Below are 19,564 nucleotides of genomic sequence, written 5' to 3' on the forward strand. Positions count from 1 at the left end.
TTCTATGATTCCATGATCAAAAAGGACTTAATTGCTCCCTTTCTCTCGTGGAGGAGTTGGAAATCCACAGCCTGGGAATTACCATTGGCACATCACTGTCCTTGAGTCATCCTTCCCTGGGCTTTGGTGTTTTCAGGCACTGGTCTTGACCACCTGCAGAGCTCCATCACAGGCAGCACTCAGTGATGGGTATTTGGAGGCACAGTTCCCTCTACACATTGCAGATTCAGTGTTCTGGGCTGTGCCAGTGTTAATGAGGGCTGTCCTGCAGGAGAGCATCCCCACTTCATCTCTACACCTGTGTTTGTGCATGGAGACCCGACCCTGCTCTGCAGCAGGACGGCTGCACGTTGTGTGAAGAGAAACTTTGCTTCATTCTTGCTATCTTGTTAAAAAGCAACACCCGGGGAGAAGGAATTCTGACCTCAGCCTTTCCCATGCTCTGTGAAGAGCTTTGTAATCTCAATGCTATGACCCAGGTGTGATGCAACGGATGGCACCGCCTGCTGTGCCCGTGGCTACGTGTGCTGCTGTGTCCTGGTGGCTGGGGATGCAGCCCACAGCACGGGCCAGGATGCTGGGTAGGGGGTCCCAGGAGCCCTCAGCAGGGGGAGATGGAGGAGGAGGGGCACTGAGATGCAGCAGAGCTGTAACTCTGCTAGCAACTCACCCTATGGGGTATGAAGAGGAGCAGAAGGAGTTCAGAGCATCGCAGAAAAACATGGGAAACTGCCGATGTTGAAGGAAAACCTAAGTCTGTTCTGCCACTCAGGCACTGCCTTTTCTCCTCTCTGAATCCACCTCTTTGAGTATTTTCCCGAGACAGTGGCTCTACCCATTTCCTGCCCTTACATGCAAAGGCAATGGGGACTTTTCTCAGTCCTGTGTCTTTCCCACTCATCTTCCAGCAAGTGTCACTACTTTGGAGCTTTCAGATAATGCTCTGCTTTCACTTCTCTATTAATTTCTCCCGATTAGTCACGGCACCACATGTAAGATTGCTGCACCTCCCCTGATTCTCCTCCACCTCCTCAAAACAAGATCTTGTCTCCGATGCACTCTAGGAACATGAAGAAACAGTGGATCTTGAAGACTCGCTATTTTTTTTGTTGAGTTTTGAGATGGGCTTATATCCTTGGACAGGTCGGGTGGTTGTGCTGACTCCCCTGCTAATTAGTTCCCTATTGTTCTAAGTTCATCCAGGTACATCACACGCCTGGCACAGCCCTTTGTGCCCCCTGGGAGCTGTTGTGCTGGCTGCAAGCTGCACGCTAAATGAATCCCAGACCTTTTCCCCTGTGCCTTGCTCTTGCCTTGGCCTGCCCTGAGTTTTGCTTCTGGGGGTTTTCCTTGCTCAGCAGGGAGAAGCAACTCATTGCAACCCATGGCACCCTCCCCTTGCTGCTGCACTGTGCCTTTATTTGGCTGCTCATGGGGAGATTCAGGAGACACATGAACAGGGAGCAAAAACCTGAGCCTTGAACTGGGCAGGGCCCCATGAGAAGTGCTCGTTATCTGCATTTGCATTTGTTGTTCTATGCCTTTAATTAAAAGCTCCACGCAATAGAATAAATTACATGTGCATTTTTATTAGACAAACACCAGAAAGTGAAGAGAGACAAACAGTCATGGGATGTGTTTTATATACAAAATCTGGCTGGAAAAGAAAAAAAAAAAAAAAAAACAAAAAAAACCAATAAAACAACAAAAAACCAAAAAGCTGAGCAGTAACAAGAGAGCTGCAGATTTAAAACAGAGGGATTCTCGTTCCACGGAGGAGCCCTGCGTGTGTGCGAGAGAGGAGGTTCCCAATGAGGCACCTGTGCCACAGGACACCAGGTTCAGGTGGCTCCTCTTCTGCTTCCCCTGATTATGCTTTGGTGAAGGACCCGTGTCGTGGTGTTTTCTGGTGAGGGAGGGAGAGCTTTAGCTCCTGTAACTTCTCCGGGAGGAGGAGGAAGAGAAGAACTTCATGCTGGAGCTGCTGCCCCCACCCAGGGCACTGCTCCCCCCAGGCCCACTGCAGCTGTAGTTGTTCCCCATGCTGCACATGCCACCCCCCACGCTGAGGTTGCTTCCTCCTCCATATCCCGATCCAACAGTGGTTCTGGTCACGGCTGCAAAGAGATTGAAGAGCAATAAGGCTCCAAACATTGGATTCTCAGTGCAGAGGCATAAAAAGTCTCAGCCGAGGTAATTCAATAGATTTTAGAGACTTACAGATATTCACTGGGACACCGTCTCCAGCCAGCCTGTATGGGGAGAGAACAGCAACGTAAGAAGACAAGGATTCAGAAGACAGCAGGGGAAAATACATGGGCTATTTCATAGAACTCCTGTAAGTATTTGGTATAGTCCATGGATGCTCCTCACAATATCATTCCATCACCCAACCTCCCCTGTATACCCCAATCAACGTGTGTACTTCGGAAGGGACCATCCCACCCATGTTTTAAAATACCCCTCGCCTCCTCCCTCATTTTATATCACTTTGTGCTCCAGCTCTTTGGACCCAATGGAATGTGTCCATCTCCAGGAAGCATCACACAGGGAAAAGTGATATTTGCTGATATTTCTGCAGGGATTCTGCACCCACCTGCACTCCTCGCCCTCCAGCAGCTTCCTGTAGGTCGCAATCTCAATGTCCAGGGCCAGCTTGACGTTCATCAGCTCCTGGTACTCGCGCAGCTGCCGGGCCAGGTCTGCCTTTGCCTGCTGCAGGGCATCCTCCAGCTCAGCCAGTTTAGCTTTGGCATCCTTCAGGGCGATCTCCCCGCGCTCCTCAGCATCTGCGATGGCTGCTTTCAGGTTTGCACACTAGGGGAGAGAAACTCGCAGTCACATTCCCCCCCCTTGGCTTGTTCCTTTTCTACCCTAAAATCACGAGGTCTCATTCCACCATCACCAATTTCACCAATTTTAATGAGTTTTCTGTTTTTGACAGATGAAGGGTCCAGCTTAGCAGAACTTGCTTACATCGCCTCTGATGTTTTCCTTCCTTTCTTCCAATGTGGGGGATAAAGTGGTTAAAAGCATGGATTTTCCTGCCCTGTACCTGTTTCTTCACGCTGTCAATCTCAGCCCGCAGCCGCTGGACGTGCCGGTTGAGCTCAGAGATCTCCTGCTTGGTGCTGCGGAGGTCATCCCCGTGCCTGCCTGCAGTAGCCTGCAGCTCTTCGTACTGCCAGGGAGAGGAACAGAGGTCAGGGCAGAATCCAGTGTTGTAGAGTGAAGCAGTGTGTGAGTATCATATCAGGGAACCATGGGATGGCTGTTTTGGAAGGGACCTTCAAGATAATGGAATCATAGGATGGTTGGGTTGGAAGGGTCTTTATAGCCCCCCCAGCCCCACTGCTTGCCCTGGGCTGGTCCCACTCCTCCATCAACAGCCCAGGGCCTCATCCAGCCTAGATCTGTGCACATCCAGGGATAGGGTACCCACAGCTCTCCCTCCTGTTTCTAAGCTCTCTCCAAAACCTTCCCGTCTCCAGGCTGAACCTCCCCACTCCCTTGCCCTTTCTCCATAGGAGAAGGTTTTCCTGGGAGAGTCAGCCCTTCTCTATTCAAGACAAGACATGAAGACAGAAGCACGGAAACCCCCAGCTCTTTCACCTTGGTTTGGTACCAGGACTCAGCTTCAGCCCGGCTGCGGTTGGCGATGTCTTCATACTGTGCCTTCACCTCGGCAATGATGCTGTCCAGGTTCAGGTTGCGGTTGTTGTCCATTGTCAGCACCACGGAGGTGTCGGAGATCTGGGTCTGCATCTGGGACAGCTCCTGCAATGGGAACGGGGTGAGCTCGCACTCAGCGGTGCCTCCTCATCCCTAAGGATGAGTGCGCTGAGCTGGGAGAGGCTGCAGATCATTATCTGCACAGTTCTAAAGAGTGAAGAGTTCAGCATCTCCTGGGGGGAGGAATTAAGTGTTTTTGGAGGGGGGTGGGTGATGGTACTCACGGCTTCGTAGAGGGCTCTCAAGAAATTGATTTCCTCAGTCAATGCATCTGCCTTGGCTTGTAGCTCAACCTTGTTCATGTAAGAAGCATCCACGTCCTGGAGGATGAGAGAAGTGGGCAGTGAGTTTTCATGCCTTGTTCATGGGGATGCACATATCTCTGTGGTAACAGAGCAGGGAAGAAGCCATGAAGAAGACAGGGAAGAAGTCGTGAGGGCATCAAGTACAGGTGGGTTTGTGGATGGAGAGTGGAAGGAGATCTGCAAAAAGCCATGAGCTGATGAGCCGCAATGCGCTCTCACCTTCTTAAGCGTCACAAACTCATTCTCTGCAATGGTGCGCCTGTTGATTTCATCCTCGTATCTAATGGAGGAGGCAGAGGGAGAATTGTTTAGGCAGGTAGCAGACGGAGGTGATTATATTTTGCTGGAATGAACTTCCTTAATAGCAGTTTGCATACAATGTTCTTTTCTCCTACACTGCATCTGAATAAGAGACCATGAGCGAGTTCCTAGGCTGAACTAGTTAAAACAAGCACATTAAGAAAAAGAAAAAAGTGAAAGCATCTCTGCTATTCCTTTTCTCCTCTTTCTGGCCGTTACTCATTCCCCTTCAGCCTCTCTTAAGCAAATTAAGCATGCTGCCTCGAAACTTGCAGACCTACCGTGTAATTTTTTTTTTCTCAGCACTCGGTAATTTAGTTAATAAGCCTTTGATCGTATTCTAAATTATTCCCTGAATATTTGTGCATTTGGATCTGTTACTCCGTTACCGTTTATCTTGAGAAAGTGGCACAGCCTTCGCTGTCGGGAATTCCCTCACTCTTGGGGTTCCCATGTCCCAGTGCTGGACCCTTAAATGGTGGAAGGATGGGGGAAGCTGCACCCATCAGGTGGGCAGAGCACCTCCCGTGGACTTACTTCTTCTTGAAGTCCTCAACCAAGTACTGTGTGTTGACAAGCTCTCCCTCCAGCCTCCCCTTGTCGCTCAGTAGGTTGTTCAGCTGCATCCTCAGGTTGTTGATGTATGTCTCAAAGAGTGGCTCCAGGTTGTTCCGGACCGTTTTCATCCCCTGCTCCTGCAGCAGGCTCCATTTGGTTTCCAGCACTTTGTTTTGTTGCTCGAGGAATCGGACCTGCAAGAAGAAATATGCTGAAGGTAGGAAAGGCAGAGATTGGGGTGAACTTCCTTTGCACTTGTGGGGTCCCAGTAGCCGAGAGGGGGTGCAGTACCTTTTTCAGCTGGTTTTCACAGATAAATTTACCTCTGATAGAAGCAGGAATTTGCTATTTGATTGCCATTTCCCTGTTCAGTGTTGCAAACAAGCACTTAAACTAACTTCCTTTCCCCTTCTTCCCTTTGAATAAGTGTGCAAGATGCAAACGTCATGTTGAAAGTCAGATGAGGGGTAAACAGGATTGGAACTCCTATTAAGAAAAGTGCCAGTTCCCCCTCCTTACAGCACTGCTCTTCCTCTTTGCAAAACCCTCTGAAATAATGCAGAATAATGCAGCATTCTGCTTGGAAGCAAGAGGAGCTGCTCAACCAGGAGAGAAATCAAGCAGGTGCTCTTGTGCACCTAATATGCTTAACGAGGAAATGAAGTGGACAGAATGTGTCCGATCAGATTTTGCTATTTAGAGCAAACAGTCCCAACGTGCTGGAACTGTTTCACTGTGAGCTTTAAATGCCTTTGAAAAGAACCCAAGCACTGAGAGGCTTAAATCTCCCTAGTGCCTGTTTGTGCTCATCCACTTCGGAGGGATTTCTCACATCTTGCTTTAATCAACCAACACCTGTTCTCCTGCAGTGCTCAATGGAGAGAGCCCAGCACCTGCAGAGGGGTGGAATTGCCACTGAGTTTTCTCTCTCCATTTGCCTATGAGATGCCAAGCAGCAAATGAGAACCTCAGATGCTGGGTGATGCACTCATAGCAACCACTGCACAGCAGGTACCACTGCCTGGAGTTGCAGGGAGAGAAGAATCTTCCAGTCCCATTCCTGATCACCATTCCTTTTTGCTCAGCTCACGTGCTCACCATGCAATAAGAATCCCCATCAAAACACGAGGGCAGGGAAGCTCATGTCTCACCTTGTCGATGAAGGAGGCAAATTTGTTGTTGAGGGTTTTGATCTGCTCCTTCTCCTCCTTTCGGATCCTCTGGATGCTGGGGTCGATCTCCAGGTTGAGGGGCTTCAGAAGGCTCTGGTTGATGGAGACCTCCTGGATGCCACCAGCAGGGAACCCAGGGCCTCCAAATGCCCCATATCCATAGCCCAGCATGCTCCCAGCACCTCCACCAAACCCTGCGGGGCCATAGAAGCCCCCACCCCTTCCAGCTGCAGAGATCCTCTTGCATCCACCGAAATTGTAGAGGCTTCTGCTTCCAAAGCCACCTCCAACCCTTGCAAAGCCACTGCCAGCATTGCAGCCCCCAACACGGGTGACGGAGCGTGAGCTGAAGCTGGTGCGGCACGTGCCGGGCACGATGGCCGATGCAGCACTGAAGCCGCTTCTCCCCCTCTGGATCCTGACGGTGGACTGGCGAGACATGGCTGGTTTTGGGATGGGGTGGATGCTACGGCACGAGGGAAGCAGTAGAGGTGCTGGCCTGGAGCAAGGAGTGGGAGGGAAAGAAGAAAGATGAACCTGTGCTCCGCACGGGCTCGGGAGAGCCCTTTTATGCATTTATGAGACTGGGATGGGTTTGATGAGGTGGATCGTCTTTCTGATTAATTAGGCTTGGCATGTCCAACAGCATTCTGGAGAGAGAACTCACTCCGCACACACGCCCTTCTGAAATAATACAGCCAAGTTCTGAGCAACAGTGGTATTGTTTGGGAATAACTGTCGCCTTCTGCTCTCTTTGTAGACGGGCGGACTCCACACCATATCAAAGAGGTTGGGAGCTGCAGTGAGTCAGCCTGGGCACGGGAGGGAAACACCGTTTGGAGCGGCTGTCACTCAGCTCTTGGGATCTTCAGTCCATGGGACTGCTCTCCTCAGCCCATCTCTGTGAATGGGACTTTCAGACATTGCAGTCCCTGGTGTTTGAGGGGAAGCAATGTGTCGGCGTGGTAGCCTTGTGCAGTCCTGTAGAGCATTGCATGTTGCTTTAGCCTGGGATTTTGTGGTATGTATCACAGGATCCTCAGGTGGTTTGGGTTGGAAGGGTCCTTCAAGTCCAGAGGAGCATGGAATCATAGTGTGGATGGGGCAAGAAGGGACCTCAAAGCCTCCCCAGCCCCACTCCTTGCTCTTGGGCTGGTCCCATCCCTCCATCAGCTGCCCAGGGTCCATTTATGGCCTTGAGTAGCCCAAGGTGCACTTATGCTTCTCTGGGCAGCAATGATAGGGTCTCACCACCCTGTGGGTGAAGAATTTCCCTCTCACATCTGACCCAGATCTCCGTGGTCCCCTTCTGCAGTACATCTATACAAATACTTCTATTTTATATCCATATGGGCTCAGTTTCTTGAGCTGGTGTCTTCTGAAAATCTTGCTCCAGTGGACATATTTTTCTGTGACTCCTTAATACATAGAGAGAGAGAGAGAGGAAAGGATGAAAATAGAACATTTTGCCACAGTCTCTTGTTCACACCTGGACTCTGACAGCTCTATTCACAGCTGCCATTGAGTTCTGTCACTGCTGCGCTTCCAGGCTTTCAACTCTGGCATTTAGGAGGATGGAAACAAAAACAATGAAACAAACAGAAAAAAAGGAGGAGGAAGGACTGTGGGAATGGAGCTGCTCCGAATCCACTGGCTCTATGGAAATAGGGTGCTCCAGGGCTGCTCCCAGCTCCCCGTCTATAAACATGATGTCATTTCCCAAAGATTTAATCAGTTCTCTCTGAAAGTGGGATCCTATCAACCCGAATCCATGAGAAAAGTGCTTCGCAGGATCTCTTGCCCAAATCCTCAGCAACGTGGGCACAAAGATAACCCGGGCCCGTCCTTGTGCCAGTGCGACCATTTGCTTTGCATGAGCATCCCAGGCAGTTCAAGTAACGAGTCAAACAGAAAACATGAAAAAGCCTCAATTTTGAGGGATGGGAAGAGCATCTGGCCCTCTCGGTTTCAGGTAGGTCTGGAAAAGATGACTCATACGTCAATGTCAACAAAATATGTTAATTTACACGAGAGGGTGACTTTGCAAAAGCATCCCCCCGAACAGCTTCATCTCGTGTTTCTGGAGCAGCAATCCTTGGTTTATTTTGGTAGCTGTTCCAGGGCTGAGCCTTCACTGAGATGCTGCAGCTTTCACACTGCAGAGGTCCCAGTTCACAAGGTGTGCACTTTTGCACACCCAAAGCCCTGTGATGCTTTGGGCATTGCTCCCTGGGGTGCCCTCCATCCCCTATAGCTCCACCTGAAAGCTGCTGTGCAGCTCAGGAGGGCATCAGCACCAAAGGGATTCCCCGTCCTCTGCACCCCTGCAGCACCAAAGAGCTGACTCAGGGTGCGCAGAACCTGAATCCCACCCTTGGTTACCAACAAGTGTGATGAGTCAGTGCTTTCCTTTCCCCCCTCAGGCTCCGTTTTACATATGAAACTCACCTTTTTTAGCCAAAAGAATACGCCAACCGCGTTGGAGTCCACTGTTAATAACAGTAATAATACAGCTCCTCCAACCAAATAAAAAGAAATTAATTTCTTTCCATTTCACATTTGCACTAGGGTGGAGGTGATGCGGTTGTCACTCATCTGGAAGGAATTTGAGAGGTAATTACAAAAGGCAGAACTGGGAGCACCAGGAGCTGCAGCTACAGGTCTGGGGTATGGGTGATGGCAGTGGGCCCCCACCCTGCCCTGTTGATGAAACATTGGGTTTCCAGGTAGCTCCCGGGGGAGTGTCTCCCCTGTGCCCTGCAGCTCTGGGCATGTGGATGAATTTGCTGCTCCAATGCAGATAGCTCACCTTGATACAGACTTCTCTGGCAGAGAGTAATGCTGGAGCTGCTCTGCTTCTTCCTCCTGAATAGACCGTGGAGCTGTGCTGGGGCTGAGAGCCCTGTGATGCAGCTCTGGAGCCTTTTCTACCTCCCCCCAGCTTCAACAACTTGCCAGCAACCCCTTCCCTTCTCCAGCATCCACCATGAGATGCTTCCATGGATGCACCCACCATGGGAGCCTTCGTTTCATGATGGATGTCTGTTCTCAGGCAAGGCTGGAACCTTTTAGCAATGGCTTGGTGTGATTTCTTTGCAAAAACAGATGTTCATAAAATAAGAGCGTGTCCTACTGACTCGTGTTGGTTCACTACCTGATCTCAGTTTAATTATCAGTAAAGTCAAGGCTATAATTTACGTTAATTGCTTAAATTAAAGCCTTTGGGTTAAACTTGGGCTGCTAACCTAAATTCAAACCCTGTTCATTTGGGTTGTAATTTACCATATCATCCCAAGCCAACATAGTCCCAGTGGTCACCCTGAGCTTTCTCCACGCTGCACCCCACGGTCACTGCATGGCATGGATGGGACCTCCAGGAGCAGAGAGGGAGCTGGGATTCACCTCCCTGAATCTCATTTCCCCAAGGAATGAATTGGGATGAGCTGCTCCAGAGCGTTCCCATAGGTGTTGCCCCGTGCTGGGCGTTGCAGTCCTTTGAGCCTGTTCCCAGCAGTATCTGGAGGCCAGTCAGCTGGAAGTAGTTGCAGGACTTTGAAGTGTAGGTGTGACCAGCTTTCTCCAGATAATTGGTTTTTGTGTTAGTGCAGAGGCACCGGTGCAGCTCAGGCTTCTGGAATAATTTTGCTTTTATTATTGCTGTTGTTGCAGATCGGGGAGGTCTCATTTCAGCCCATGGCTTGTTGCATCCCAAAAGAGCCTCTGACCTTGAGTGGGTTTAAATCCTTATCCTGCTCTGTGTTCACATGGTTGCTTGCATGGAGTTACCCAAATAATCCTAAATACCCCCAAACTGTTCTCTAGCACCTTCTGAGTGCCTTTAATGCCCTGAATTGTGCTGTGACCCTTCTAACCCAAGCCATGCTGTGATGCCATCTATGATCATAAAGGTCCCTTCCAACTCAACCATCCTATGGTTCTATGGCATGTAAGGACCCTTCAAACCCAATCATCCTATGGTCTGTAAGTACCCTTCCAACCCAACCAACCTACTGTCCTACAGCCTGTAAGCACCCTTCCAATCCAACCACCCTATGATTACATGATTCTGTAATCTCCTTTCTCATGGCCTTGGGGTGAATCTTCTCTCATTGTAAAGCTGCAGTGAAAGTGAAGTTGCTGGATACCTCATGATTTCAGGTTAGCTCTAAGCCTGCACGTGGCACTGAGCTCCATCCTACACCAGCACCCCTTTCCAGCTCAGGGTTTCTTGCAACGCTCGTGCGAAGTTTAATTTCTCCCAATTAAAACAAACAACACTATTCTCTGAGCAGGTAAAATCAACAGGTATTATCCACACGGTCTGGAAAGTGCATCTGAAGGTGTTTTTGAGCAGGATTTTGCTCTCTGAACAGTTGAGTGATCCTCATGAATGGTAGCAGTGGTGTTGTTCCTCTGCTGGATTTACTGAGTCCTCTGTCACCTTCCCTGAAGCCATTTTGTGTCTTGCTTCATTTCCAGGCCGCATGCATTTGTGAATTAAAAAAAAATAATAATAATTTTCTCGGGTAAAAACCTTGTCTGGAGGGGACCCTGCATGGTAGGACCAAGGCTTCCAGCCTGGCAGCCAGCTCTGTGCCTTTCCCTTGCTCTGGGCCCCCACCTACTGGAGACAGCAGGTTGGGGTGTCAGGCGCCTGCAACACCTCTGGCTTTTTGGCAGTGGGGATGCTCCTTCTCCTCTCCCTCCTTTGAGGTACCCGTGGTAGGAGCTGGTAGGGGATGTGGGATGGTGGGTGGATACTGGGAAGGAGTGGGATGCTCACCCTTAGGGCATCCCCTAAAAGGGCTGCGGGCCCTTCTCTGCTCCCCTCCTTCATGCTTCAGCAATCAGAGCTTTCTGCTGGGTTCCCAGTTTGCACCCATTGCTGCTGTTACCCAGACTGATGGTCATTAAGTGGTGGGATCCCATCCCAAACCTGCTCCCTGAGGTCTCCGAAACCTCTATGGGCTGCTCCCACCCCCATCAGCCACTCAGGGCCATGAGTTCCTCTGGGGATGGGGTGCCCACACTGTCCTATCACTGTCTGCCATTGCGTAAAGTTGCTTTTCTCCTCTTTACGAGCTCCATAGAAGTACTGGAAGGCTGCAGTGATATCTGCTTCCGCGGAGCCTTCTTGTCTCCAAACCAATTCCCAGCAGAGAATAAAGCCAAAAACCAGTAGTTTTTAAAAATGACAGATGCTCTTTATTGGACAATACAGTATGGTAGGAAATGAAGAGGTTATAGCCAAGGGGGCAAGAAGTTGGAGATCAGTGGCAATTGTTGTACACAGAGAAGCAATAACCTTTTCCCTGGGTTCCTGAGAGAATAGAAAGGGCTTTTAATTGCAGCTGAAAGGTTGGAGGTTGTAACGTGATGTGAGTAGGGGCTCGCAGAGCCTCTTGGGGCTCCTGTCCTTGCTGAGGACATGGGGCTGAGGTTTCACAGGGCTGTCCCCTTACTTGTGTGGTGAATGAAAGGAATGCGTGTGGATTCCCCCCTGTTCAGCAAAGTGCTTGAAAATGCTTTGCTTTAAATGCATGACCTCATGGGGAAGACTGAAGGAGGGCTGGTGTTGGGGATCATGCCAGCTCCCAAGGCCCCATTGGTGACCTGCTACAACCTGTGCTTTGGTCAAAGGTGCTCCAGATTCTCACGGTGGGGTCCTGGTCTCCCCCCAATACCCTGAGAGATGCTGGTGAAGGACGGAGGGAGGAGAGGGCGCAGCGCAGTTATGTACAGCACTGATTGGTAAGGCAGCACGTTGCTTTTGGAAGGCAGGAAAGACGCCATTGGCCGGAACCATCCTTATCTGACGGTCTTTTTGCTGGTGGTGGTCTTGGAAACGATCCGCACGCTGCCCCCCGTGCTGGAGCTGACCCCTCGGCTGCTGCTGGAGCTGAAGTTGCTGCCTCCACCATAGCTGTAGCTTCCACTTCCACCCCCGAATCCTCCAGCGCCGACGCTGCTGCTCATGGTGTAGCTGCCTCCTCCTCCCATGCTGAGACCACTGCCCATGCCAAGACCGCTGCCCATGCCGAGGCCTCCACCCATGCTGAGACCTCCTCCCATGCCGCCGCCGTAGCCCATCCCGCTGGAGCTGCTCACTACAGCTGCAAGGGAACAGGGATGGGTCACCCCAACTCAGAGTCTTGCAGGTCCCCGGAGTGGAGGGACCAATCCCACCAAAGAGGAGTGGGAGAGGGGGAGATACTTACACACACTCACAGCTCCAACGCCCTCTCCAGCGAGCCTGGTGGGGAAGGGGAAAAGAGGAGGTAAGGCAGGCAAGATGCAGTGGTACCTGGGAGCATCTCACTGGGGGGGCAGCTACAAACCTTATTTCTGCAGGGATTCTGCACCCACCTGCTCTCCTCGCCCTCCAGCAGCTTCCTGTAGGTGGCAATCTCGATGTCCAGGGCCAGCTTGACGTTCATCAGCTCCTGGTACTCGCGCAGCTGCCGGGCCAGGTCTGCCTTGGCTTTCTGCAGGGCATCCTCCAGTTCGGCCAGTTTGGATTTGGCATCTTTCAGGGCCATCTCCCCACGTTCCTCCGCCTCAGCAATGGCTGCTTGGAGGCTGGCACACTAACACAGAGGGAAGCAGACAGCTGTTGAACTTGGGCTACCCAAATCTGCAGTCCTGTGGTACTGTAGGTGCTATTGGGTGGCTCCAGCGTAGCACTGGGATGTGTGGAGCTATCAAAACCTGCATCTCTTTGCTTTGCTGGCATGATCCAATAGCTCTCAGCTTGCTTCCCCAGCAAGAAAGCAGCAATCACAGCACATCCTCACATCAAGGAACCTTGTCCAGTAGGGGACAGAGATGGCCATGCCTGCCAATGCAGGACATGGGCTTCCATCCCTACCCAAAACCAGGAGCATCTCCGTTACCTGTTTCTTCACACTCTCAATCTCATTGCGCAGCCGCTGCACCATCCGGTTGATCTCTGAGATCTCCATCTTGGTGTTCCTGAGGTCATCCCCGTGGCGCCCAGCTGAGACCTGCAGCTCTTCATACTGGTGGGCAGAAAGGAGAAAAGCAGTGATGAGGGACCACGGGGCTGGGAATGGTGTGTACCAAGTCTGGGTGCAAGCTGAAAGGGACCTCTGAGCACCTTGCTTAGCCCAGGGTTGGCAAACTATGCCAAGAAGGCAGCTACTGTCTTGCATAGAGCACCTATATGTGAGCTTCACTTCACAGCAGGGAAAGTCTGCTGCCTGGTGCAGCGGTCCACCAGCAAGCGATGGCAATCTGTATGCAGGAGCCCATTGCAATGTGCACAGAACGTTAATTAATCTCTTGTGCAGCGCTGAGATCCTTCCTCTGTGAGTCCTTCTTCCCTTCAGCTAATATGATGCAGCAGCTGCGGTCCCAGTTACCCACCTTGTTCTGGTACCAAGCCTCTGCCTCAGCCCGGCTGCGGTTGGCGATGTCCTCATACTGTGCCTTCACCTCTGCGATGATGCTGTTGAGGTCCAGGCTGCGGTTGTTGTCCATGGAAAGCACCACGGAGGTGTCAGACACTTGCTGCTGCATCTGGGACAACTCCTGCAGAAGATGATAGAAAGCAATTGAGGTGACTGTCTGCTTTCTGCAGCCATAAGATGGCTTCAGAGCTCTGTGTCCCAAGAGATGCAGAGATGTGGCACTTGGGGACAAGGTTAGTGGGCACGGAGCTGCAGGGGATGCTGCGCAGGGAACCGACTGCTCACCGCTTCATACAGAGCCCTCAGGAAGTTTATCTCATCTGCCAGCCCGTCTGCTTTGGCCTGCAGCTCCACTTTGTTCATGTAAGCACCATCCACATCCTAAAGAAAAGCAAAGAGAAGCTTCAAGTGAAAACCCCACAGCAAAGGGATGTCCTTTTTTGGACAGAGGGCAAAGCTAAGATTCAGGGAGATGTGATGGGTCAGAAGTGCAGCCTCGCTGTGGGTATCTGGAGCAGTAATCAGTCCATTACCCAAGTCTGGTTGTGCTAATGCTGTATTCCAATGCCTGATCCTGCTGTGATGCTGCAGGACCCCAACTCCCAGCAGCTCTGCTTGGACTCAACCCTTTTATTCCATTCCCCCTTCCCTTGCTCCCTCTTTGCTCACCTTCTTGAGCACCACAAACTCATTCTCAGCACCCGTGCGCCGGTTGATCTCATCCTCATACCTGCAGAGATAGGAAAGGGTTTGGGTAGCAGCAAAGAGCCCTACAGAGCACAGGGAACAGAGATGGGTCCCACGTCACTCATTGTGGCTTGCAGATTCATCCTGCACTCCCACTTCTTTACAGAGCAGATGCATAGCAAATGAACACTAGGGCTGAGCCTGCAAGGACTCCATGTGTGAAAAGTCCTGGCTGAAACCAAAAGAACCCAAGTGCTGCCCTTAGAGCCAAGCTCGTGCAGGGTTGTGTGGCAGCAGGTGCTCGTGGAGACCTTTGTGCAAAGCAAAAGATGTGAGAAAGCTTTCAGTGATGCTGGGCTGCAATACCCAGCAATGCGACTGTTTGATATTTGATGTCATAATAACACTAATGGCTCTGAATAACCCACCACAGCATTTAATTTACTGAAAAAGAAGTCTGTGATTCTTTAACCACGGTTGTGCAAGGGCAGATCATTAAGTAAGCCTCAGATTACGTCTATGGGGAAGTTTTTATGGCTCTGAGCAACATCCTCTCATCAGATAATCAGGGCAGGGCTTAGCTAGAAAGCCGACAAAGCATGTGGGCTGTTGTGGCAAAGAGCTGGCTTTGAAAGGCAGGTTTGTGCCAGTCCTCCAGCTAATGCTGGTGAGCATTTCCCTGCAGCTGGAGCTTGGGTGGACAGCAGGCAAGGTCAAAATGAACCAGCGGGTGGGGAACCGGCTCCAGACTTGAAATAAAACATGTTCTCTTGCCCAGACAGTAGCTCCAAGATCCAGACAATATTCTTTGTTGGATTAGCTGGCACTTCCAGAAGGCTCTAACTCATACCAAGACCTGAAATGCACCCAAGGACAACATACCAAGAGCTGCTTTGTGTCAGCCCATCCTGCCAGATCTAACCCCAAAATCTGACTATTCACAAGCTCAGCTCTCTAATATTACCACGTCTCCGTCCTTCAGGGTGTTTTACTCAAACTTAAGGTTGGCCAGATCTCGTTGCATGAAGGAGGGTTTGTTCTCACCAATGGAAAACAAACTGCCCTGCCTAAAAAAAGCACCTAAATGTTCTCAGAGCCAGCAGGCACCCACCGACACGTCCCAAACATGATTCATTCCCCTCTGCTGGGTGCTTGTCTCAGGATGGGGTTGATGGCCTCCCCCAGAGGTTCACTTTAAGGGGAGCTGAAGCAACTGGCAAAGAAAAGAGCTGAGCATCTTCCACGTGATTGGAGCTGAGAGGCTGAGCGCGTGCGGGTTACCTGGGCCCCTTTGGAAAGCCTGGGATTTCCTTCGCTATAACAGAAAATTGGGTTTTTTGGAGCTGGCTACATTTTATCCCTGTTTTCATGTCTATTGAGGTCTTGAGCTACACTTTTTGCTATTGGCAGGTGATAATTTGGGGATCCCAAGGGTTCAGACCATGGCTCCTTGATAGTGAATGAGAGAGACCCGTGCTAAACGCCGACCCCCTGTGCAAGAAACCCAACGTGAACAGAGGTAACCAAATGTTGCTGCTGCAAGAGGAGCCCAGTGCAAGCACAAGGCACGCACTAAGGAGCCCAGCCCCTCTGAAATCAATTTTCATGCCTGTTGACCTACAGAGTGCTTTCTCTTACTTGTTCTTGAAGTCCTCCACCATGTCTTGCATGCTCCGCAGCTCCGAGTCCAGCCGTCCCCTCTCCCCCATCAGGCTGTCCAGCTGCCGCCTCAGGTTGCTGATGTAGCTCTCAAAGAGGGGCTCCAGGGACTTCCTGGTGACCGTGTGGCCCTGCTCTTGCAGGAGGCTCCATTTGGTCTCCAGCACTTTGTTCTGCTGTTCCAGGAACCGCACCTGGGGAAACAAAACGTGGCTGAAACCCACCAGAAGGAGAAGAGGGAGAGCGTGGAATGAGGACTTCCCCACAGGAATTCAAGGCACTGAGTTCTCCAAAGCAGCACGAGCAGCTTAGGGAGAATTTTCAAGAGCTATCAAGCTACCAAGCATCTGTGTTTGCAGTTCTATGTGTTTCTCTCTGTGCTGGATGCTCAGCCCTCCTTAACTGCTTAAACCGGTGGTGTCTTGTGAAGAGCTTTGCCCCTTTACAACCCATGGAGGATTCATGCAGTGCCAGGGCAGTTTTTTTAGGCAAAGGGGGGATTTGCTATGTCAGCAAAATGGGGTTCTGGAAATCTTGCCCTTGCGAAGAGCACAGGACAATTCTTAATGTTCAGCCAAGCATGGATTAGTTCAGGCAAGCCCTGAATCCCAAGCAAGCTCCTGCTGCTGTTCTTTCCTGAGGCAACAGAGAATGTGCCCGGGCTGAGACCCAGCTCTCACCTTGTCGATGAAGGAGGCGAATTTGTTGTTGAGGGTCTTGATCTGCTCCCGCTCCTGTGTCCGCACCTTCTGGATCTCAGGGTCGATGTCCAGTTTGAGAGGTGCCAGCAGGCTCTGGTTGACAGTCACTTCATGGATACCACCGGGTGGGCAAACGGGGAACCCGGGGCCACCACGACCACCAAATCCGGGACCTCCCATCCCAAATCCACCCATCCCATAACCAGCACCGCCACCAGCTCCTCCTAAGCCCAAAGCAGAGCCTGCTCCTCCACCAAAGCCCAGACCAAAGCCGGCTCCTCCACCAAAGCCGTATCCAGCTCCAGCTCCGCTCCGCAGCCCTCCGCCGAAGGAGATTCTTTTGCTTCCTCCCATGTTATAGAGACTTCTGCTGCCGAAGCCTCCTCCGGCTCCGAAGCCTCCTCCGCCTCCAGCTCTTCCTCCTCCGACTCTGGAGACAGAGACGGAGCTGAAGCTGCTCCGTGTGCCACCGCCGCCTCCCACAATAGCAGAGCCCGAGCTAAAGCCCCTCACGCCCCCTCCGGTGGAAGATCTGTATGAGATCCGGCTCATGGCTCGTGCAGTTGGGAAGGCAGAGATCAGGAGCGGGGGGGGAAAAGAGCTGGTGAGAGGAGCTGAGCGGCAGGGAAGTAGCAGAGGGCAACGGAGACAGAAACCCCTGTGATGGGAGAGCCTGGGAGCCTCCTCTTTTATCTGCTTGGAAAACTTGGCACGGGGATTCAGAACTTGACGTGCCTTGCAGCAACTTGCCTTGTCAAACACACCTAGGCTACGCCGAGGCGCTGAAAAATGCATTGTTTGCAGGCAAGAAAGTAACGGAGCGAGGGAGCTCCCCCCGCCCCCAGAGCCCTGAGTCACCAATGGAGAACTGGACGGGATCGGCACGAGCAGGACGCGGCACGAAGCTCCCAGAGCCCCAGGAGATCCTGTTCCTTATGCCAAGCTCACTCGTTGGAGCAAGCTTCCCTGCTTCCCTGCACTGAAGCGGGGGGGAAATCTGGGGTTGAGCACATTGAATGCAACAAAAAATATAGGGGCTGATGTCCCCAGGACTGCCTGATGTGGGGTGTTGTGCCATGGGGAGAGCTGGGTCGGGGGGGGGGGGGGGGGGGGGGGTGGTTAAGGAGGAGGGATGGAGGGGAATCTCTCCCAGCACGGTACTTGTGGCTCCTCTTGGTAAAGAGCTCGGAGGGATCAGGGGCTGAGTGGGATGTTTGTTTTAGCAAAAACTTGTCTCTCTCCATTGCAGGAGGAGCAGAGAAATCAATTGTCATAGCATTCAAAGACAGCAAGGGACTCGCCTTTCCAAAACAATGTGAAACTGCATTAAGTAGTGCACTGACCCTTCCAAAGGTGATACTGCAGAGCTGCTGGGGACTTGTTTTGAGCCTTCCAGCCAACTGAGGGCTCAGAAGCTCCCTAGGAAGCTGTTTACTATCACTGTGCTCAGCAGGGGGAACTCACCCCCTTCTCCCCCATCTCCCTCCCATCCCCTCCCTTGCTCTGCTGAGATCATCTTGGATGGTTTTCTCCTTGATCCTGAGCTCAGGTGAGCCCTCCCTGCCGTGGGGCTTTGGGGTGGTGCAGGAGCAGTGGGTGGGACCTCTTCTCATGCCCCCAAAAGGATGAGTTGCACATCCCCCAGCCACCCACCCACCCAAACCCATCTGCAAGGCAGACCCAGCCCAGCTGCCATCCGTGTACCAGATAAGCCAACAATGCACGGCAGAGAGATAAAACTGAATCAAAGAGATTTTAAAGTATTGGCTACGTGAGCAATAAGTACGGAACTTCATCCAGAATGAGTCGCTCGGGGGTATCTGCGGCATCTCATGGCTTGTTTCTGTTGATGCGTTTCCAGCTGCCGTTTGCTCTGTCTGGGAACTTGAAAGAACCTGAGCAAGAAGGGTTTGTTTGTTTGTTTGTTTGTTTTGTTTCGTTTTATTTCATTTCATTTTATTATTTCCTTATTGCGATCCTCAATGCGTTCCCAACCCTCATCCGTGCCGTCCGTTGCGTGATGCCAACGATGTGAGTCATGGGCACGGAGCGCACTGGGGTGAGCAGAAGGAGTGGGGCCAGACTGTAGCGAGGGGGTGCTCTCAGCTCAGGAGTGAAGGCACTGGAAACACCATATTTTGGCATGAAATTTACCCCCACACCCACCTATCCTGTAGCTAAAGGAGCTCCTGTTTCACAGTGATGCACAATGACAGCAGGACCCAATCCTAATGCCAATTCCAGGAATGCTGCTGTGGCAACTGACATGAAATAAACGGTGCTGGGAGAACAGCATGTGTGCAGAGAGGTCGGGTTCTTGATGGATGGATCCATCGCTGCAGATGGAGCCATGGACAGGGGCCAAGCAGCAGTGCGTGGAGCATGCCTTTGGCTCCCAGAGCTATGCAAAGTCACACCTGGGAACCAAGCGCAGTGTTGTAATTAACACAAAGAGAAAAAGGCTTGATGGTAAGGCACTCATTACCTCCCAGCTCTTCTAGGAAAGCCTGTTGCTGCAGACAGTGGTAATTAAGTGGAATATTACAAAGGGCTCAGTGAGCGAGCGATGGGTTAGGCACAGAATCTGAGGAGGATTCTTGCCGTGTCTCACTCCTTGCTCTCTCTGTAGCTGCCCAAGGCTGTTGTGTTTGCCCCCTTTGGGCATCCCCACCTCTCTTTTGGGTCCTATCTGTTTTTTCCTCCTTTATTTTTAATCTCTCTTTTTTCTTTTTCTTCTTTTTTTTAAATTCAATTTGGCATAAAAGACACTCCCAATATAAGGTGAGCTCAGGTTAGGTCATCCTTAGCTGCATTAACACTTACCAAGCTCTGCAGGTCAGCCTTAGCACGGGGCGCACAACCTGAGATGATTCACCATTTATTTTTAACCTTCCTTCATTTTTGGCCTCTTTACCCCCAACACCATCCCACATGGGGGCCGAGGAGAGGGGATTTTCCTCCAGATTTTGGTCTCTTTCACTGCAGCTCCTTTGATTTCTGGGTGGTGCTTCCATGCTCGG

The 19,564-nt window shown here is 51.4% G+C and overlaps 2 protein-coding genes across 2 annotated transcripts; both read right to left on the minus strand.

Moving 5' to 3' along the window:
* Positions 1 to 1,571: 1,571 nt before the first annotated feature.
* Positions 1,572 to 6,611, minus strand: LOC140263260 (keratin, type II cytoskeletal 75-like). Its single transcript, XM_072358082.1, has 9 exons — positions 6,047 to 6,611; positions 4,875 to 5,089; positions 4,257 to 4,317; positions 3,957 to 4,052; positions 3,613 to 3,777; positions 3,056 to 3,181; positions 2,597 to 2,817; positions 2,221 to 2,252; positions 1,572 to 2,117 (listed from the first exon to the last, which is right to left on the minus strand). The coding sequence occupies exons 1-9, from the start codon at positions 6,506 to 6,508 to the stop codon at positions 1,927 to 1,929; spliced, it is 1,569 nt and encodes a 522-aa protein (XP_072214183.1). The 5' UTR covers positions 6,509 to 6,611; the 3' UTR covers positions 1,572 to 1,926.
* Positions 6,612 to 11,331: 4,720 nt separating this feature from the next.
* On the minus strand, positions 11,332 to 17,186 carry LOC140263247 (keratin, type II cytoskeletal 6A-like). Its single transcript, XM_072358065.1, has 9 exons — positions 16,524 to 17,186; positions 15,823 to 16,037; positions 14,167 to 14,227; positions 13,783 to 13,878; positions 13,454 to 13,618; positions 12,961 to 13,086; positions 12,434 to 12,654; positions 12,286 to 12,320; positions 11,332 to 12,180 (listed from the first exon to the last, which is right to left on the minus strand). The coding sequence occupies exons 1-9, from the start codon at positions 17,094 to 17,096 to the stop codon at positions 11,876 to 11,878; spliced, it is 1,797 nt and encodes a 598-aa protein (XP_072214166.1). The 5' UTR covers positions 17,097 to 17,186; the 3' UTR covers positions 11,332 to 11,875.
* Between the last annotated feature and the right edge of the window lie 2,378 nt (positions 17,187 to 19,564).

The sequence above is a fragment of the Excalfactoria chinensis genome, chromosome 28 (assembly GCF_039878825.1).
Source record: "Excalfactoria chinensis isolate bCotChi1 chromosome 28, bCotChi1.hap2, whole genome shotgun sequence".
In the NCBI taxonomy this organism is placed as follows: Eukaryota; Metazoa; Chordata; class Aves; order Galliformes; family Phasianidae; genus Excalfactoria; species Excalfactoria chinensis.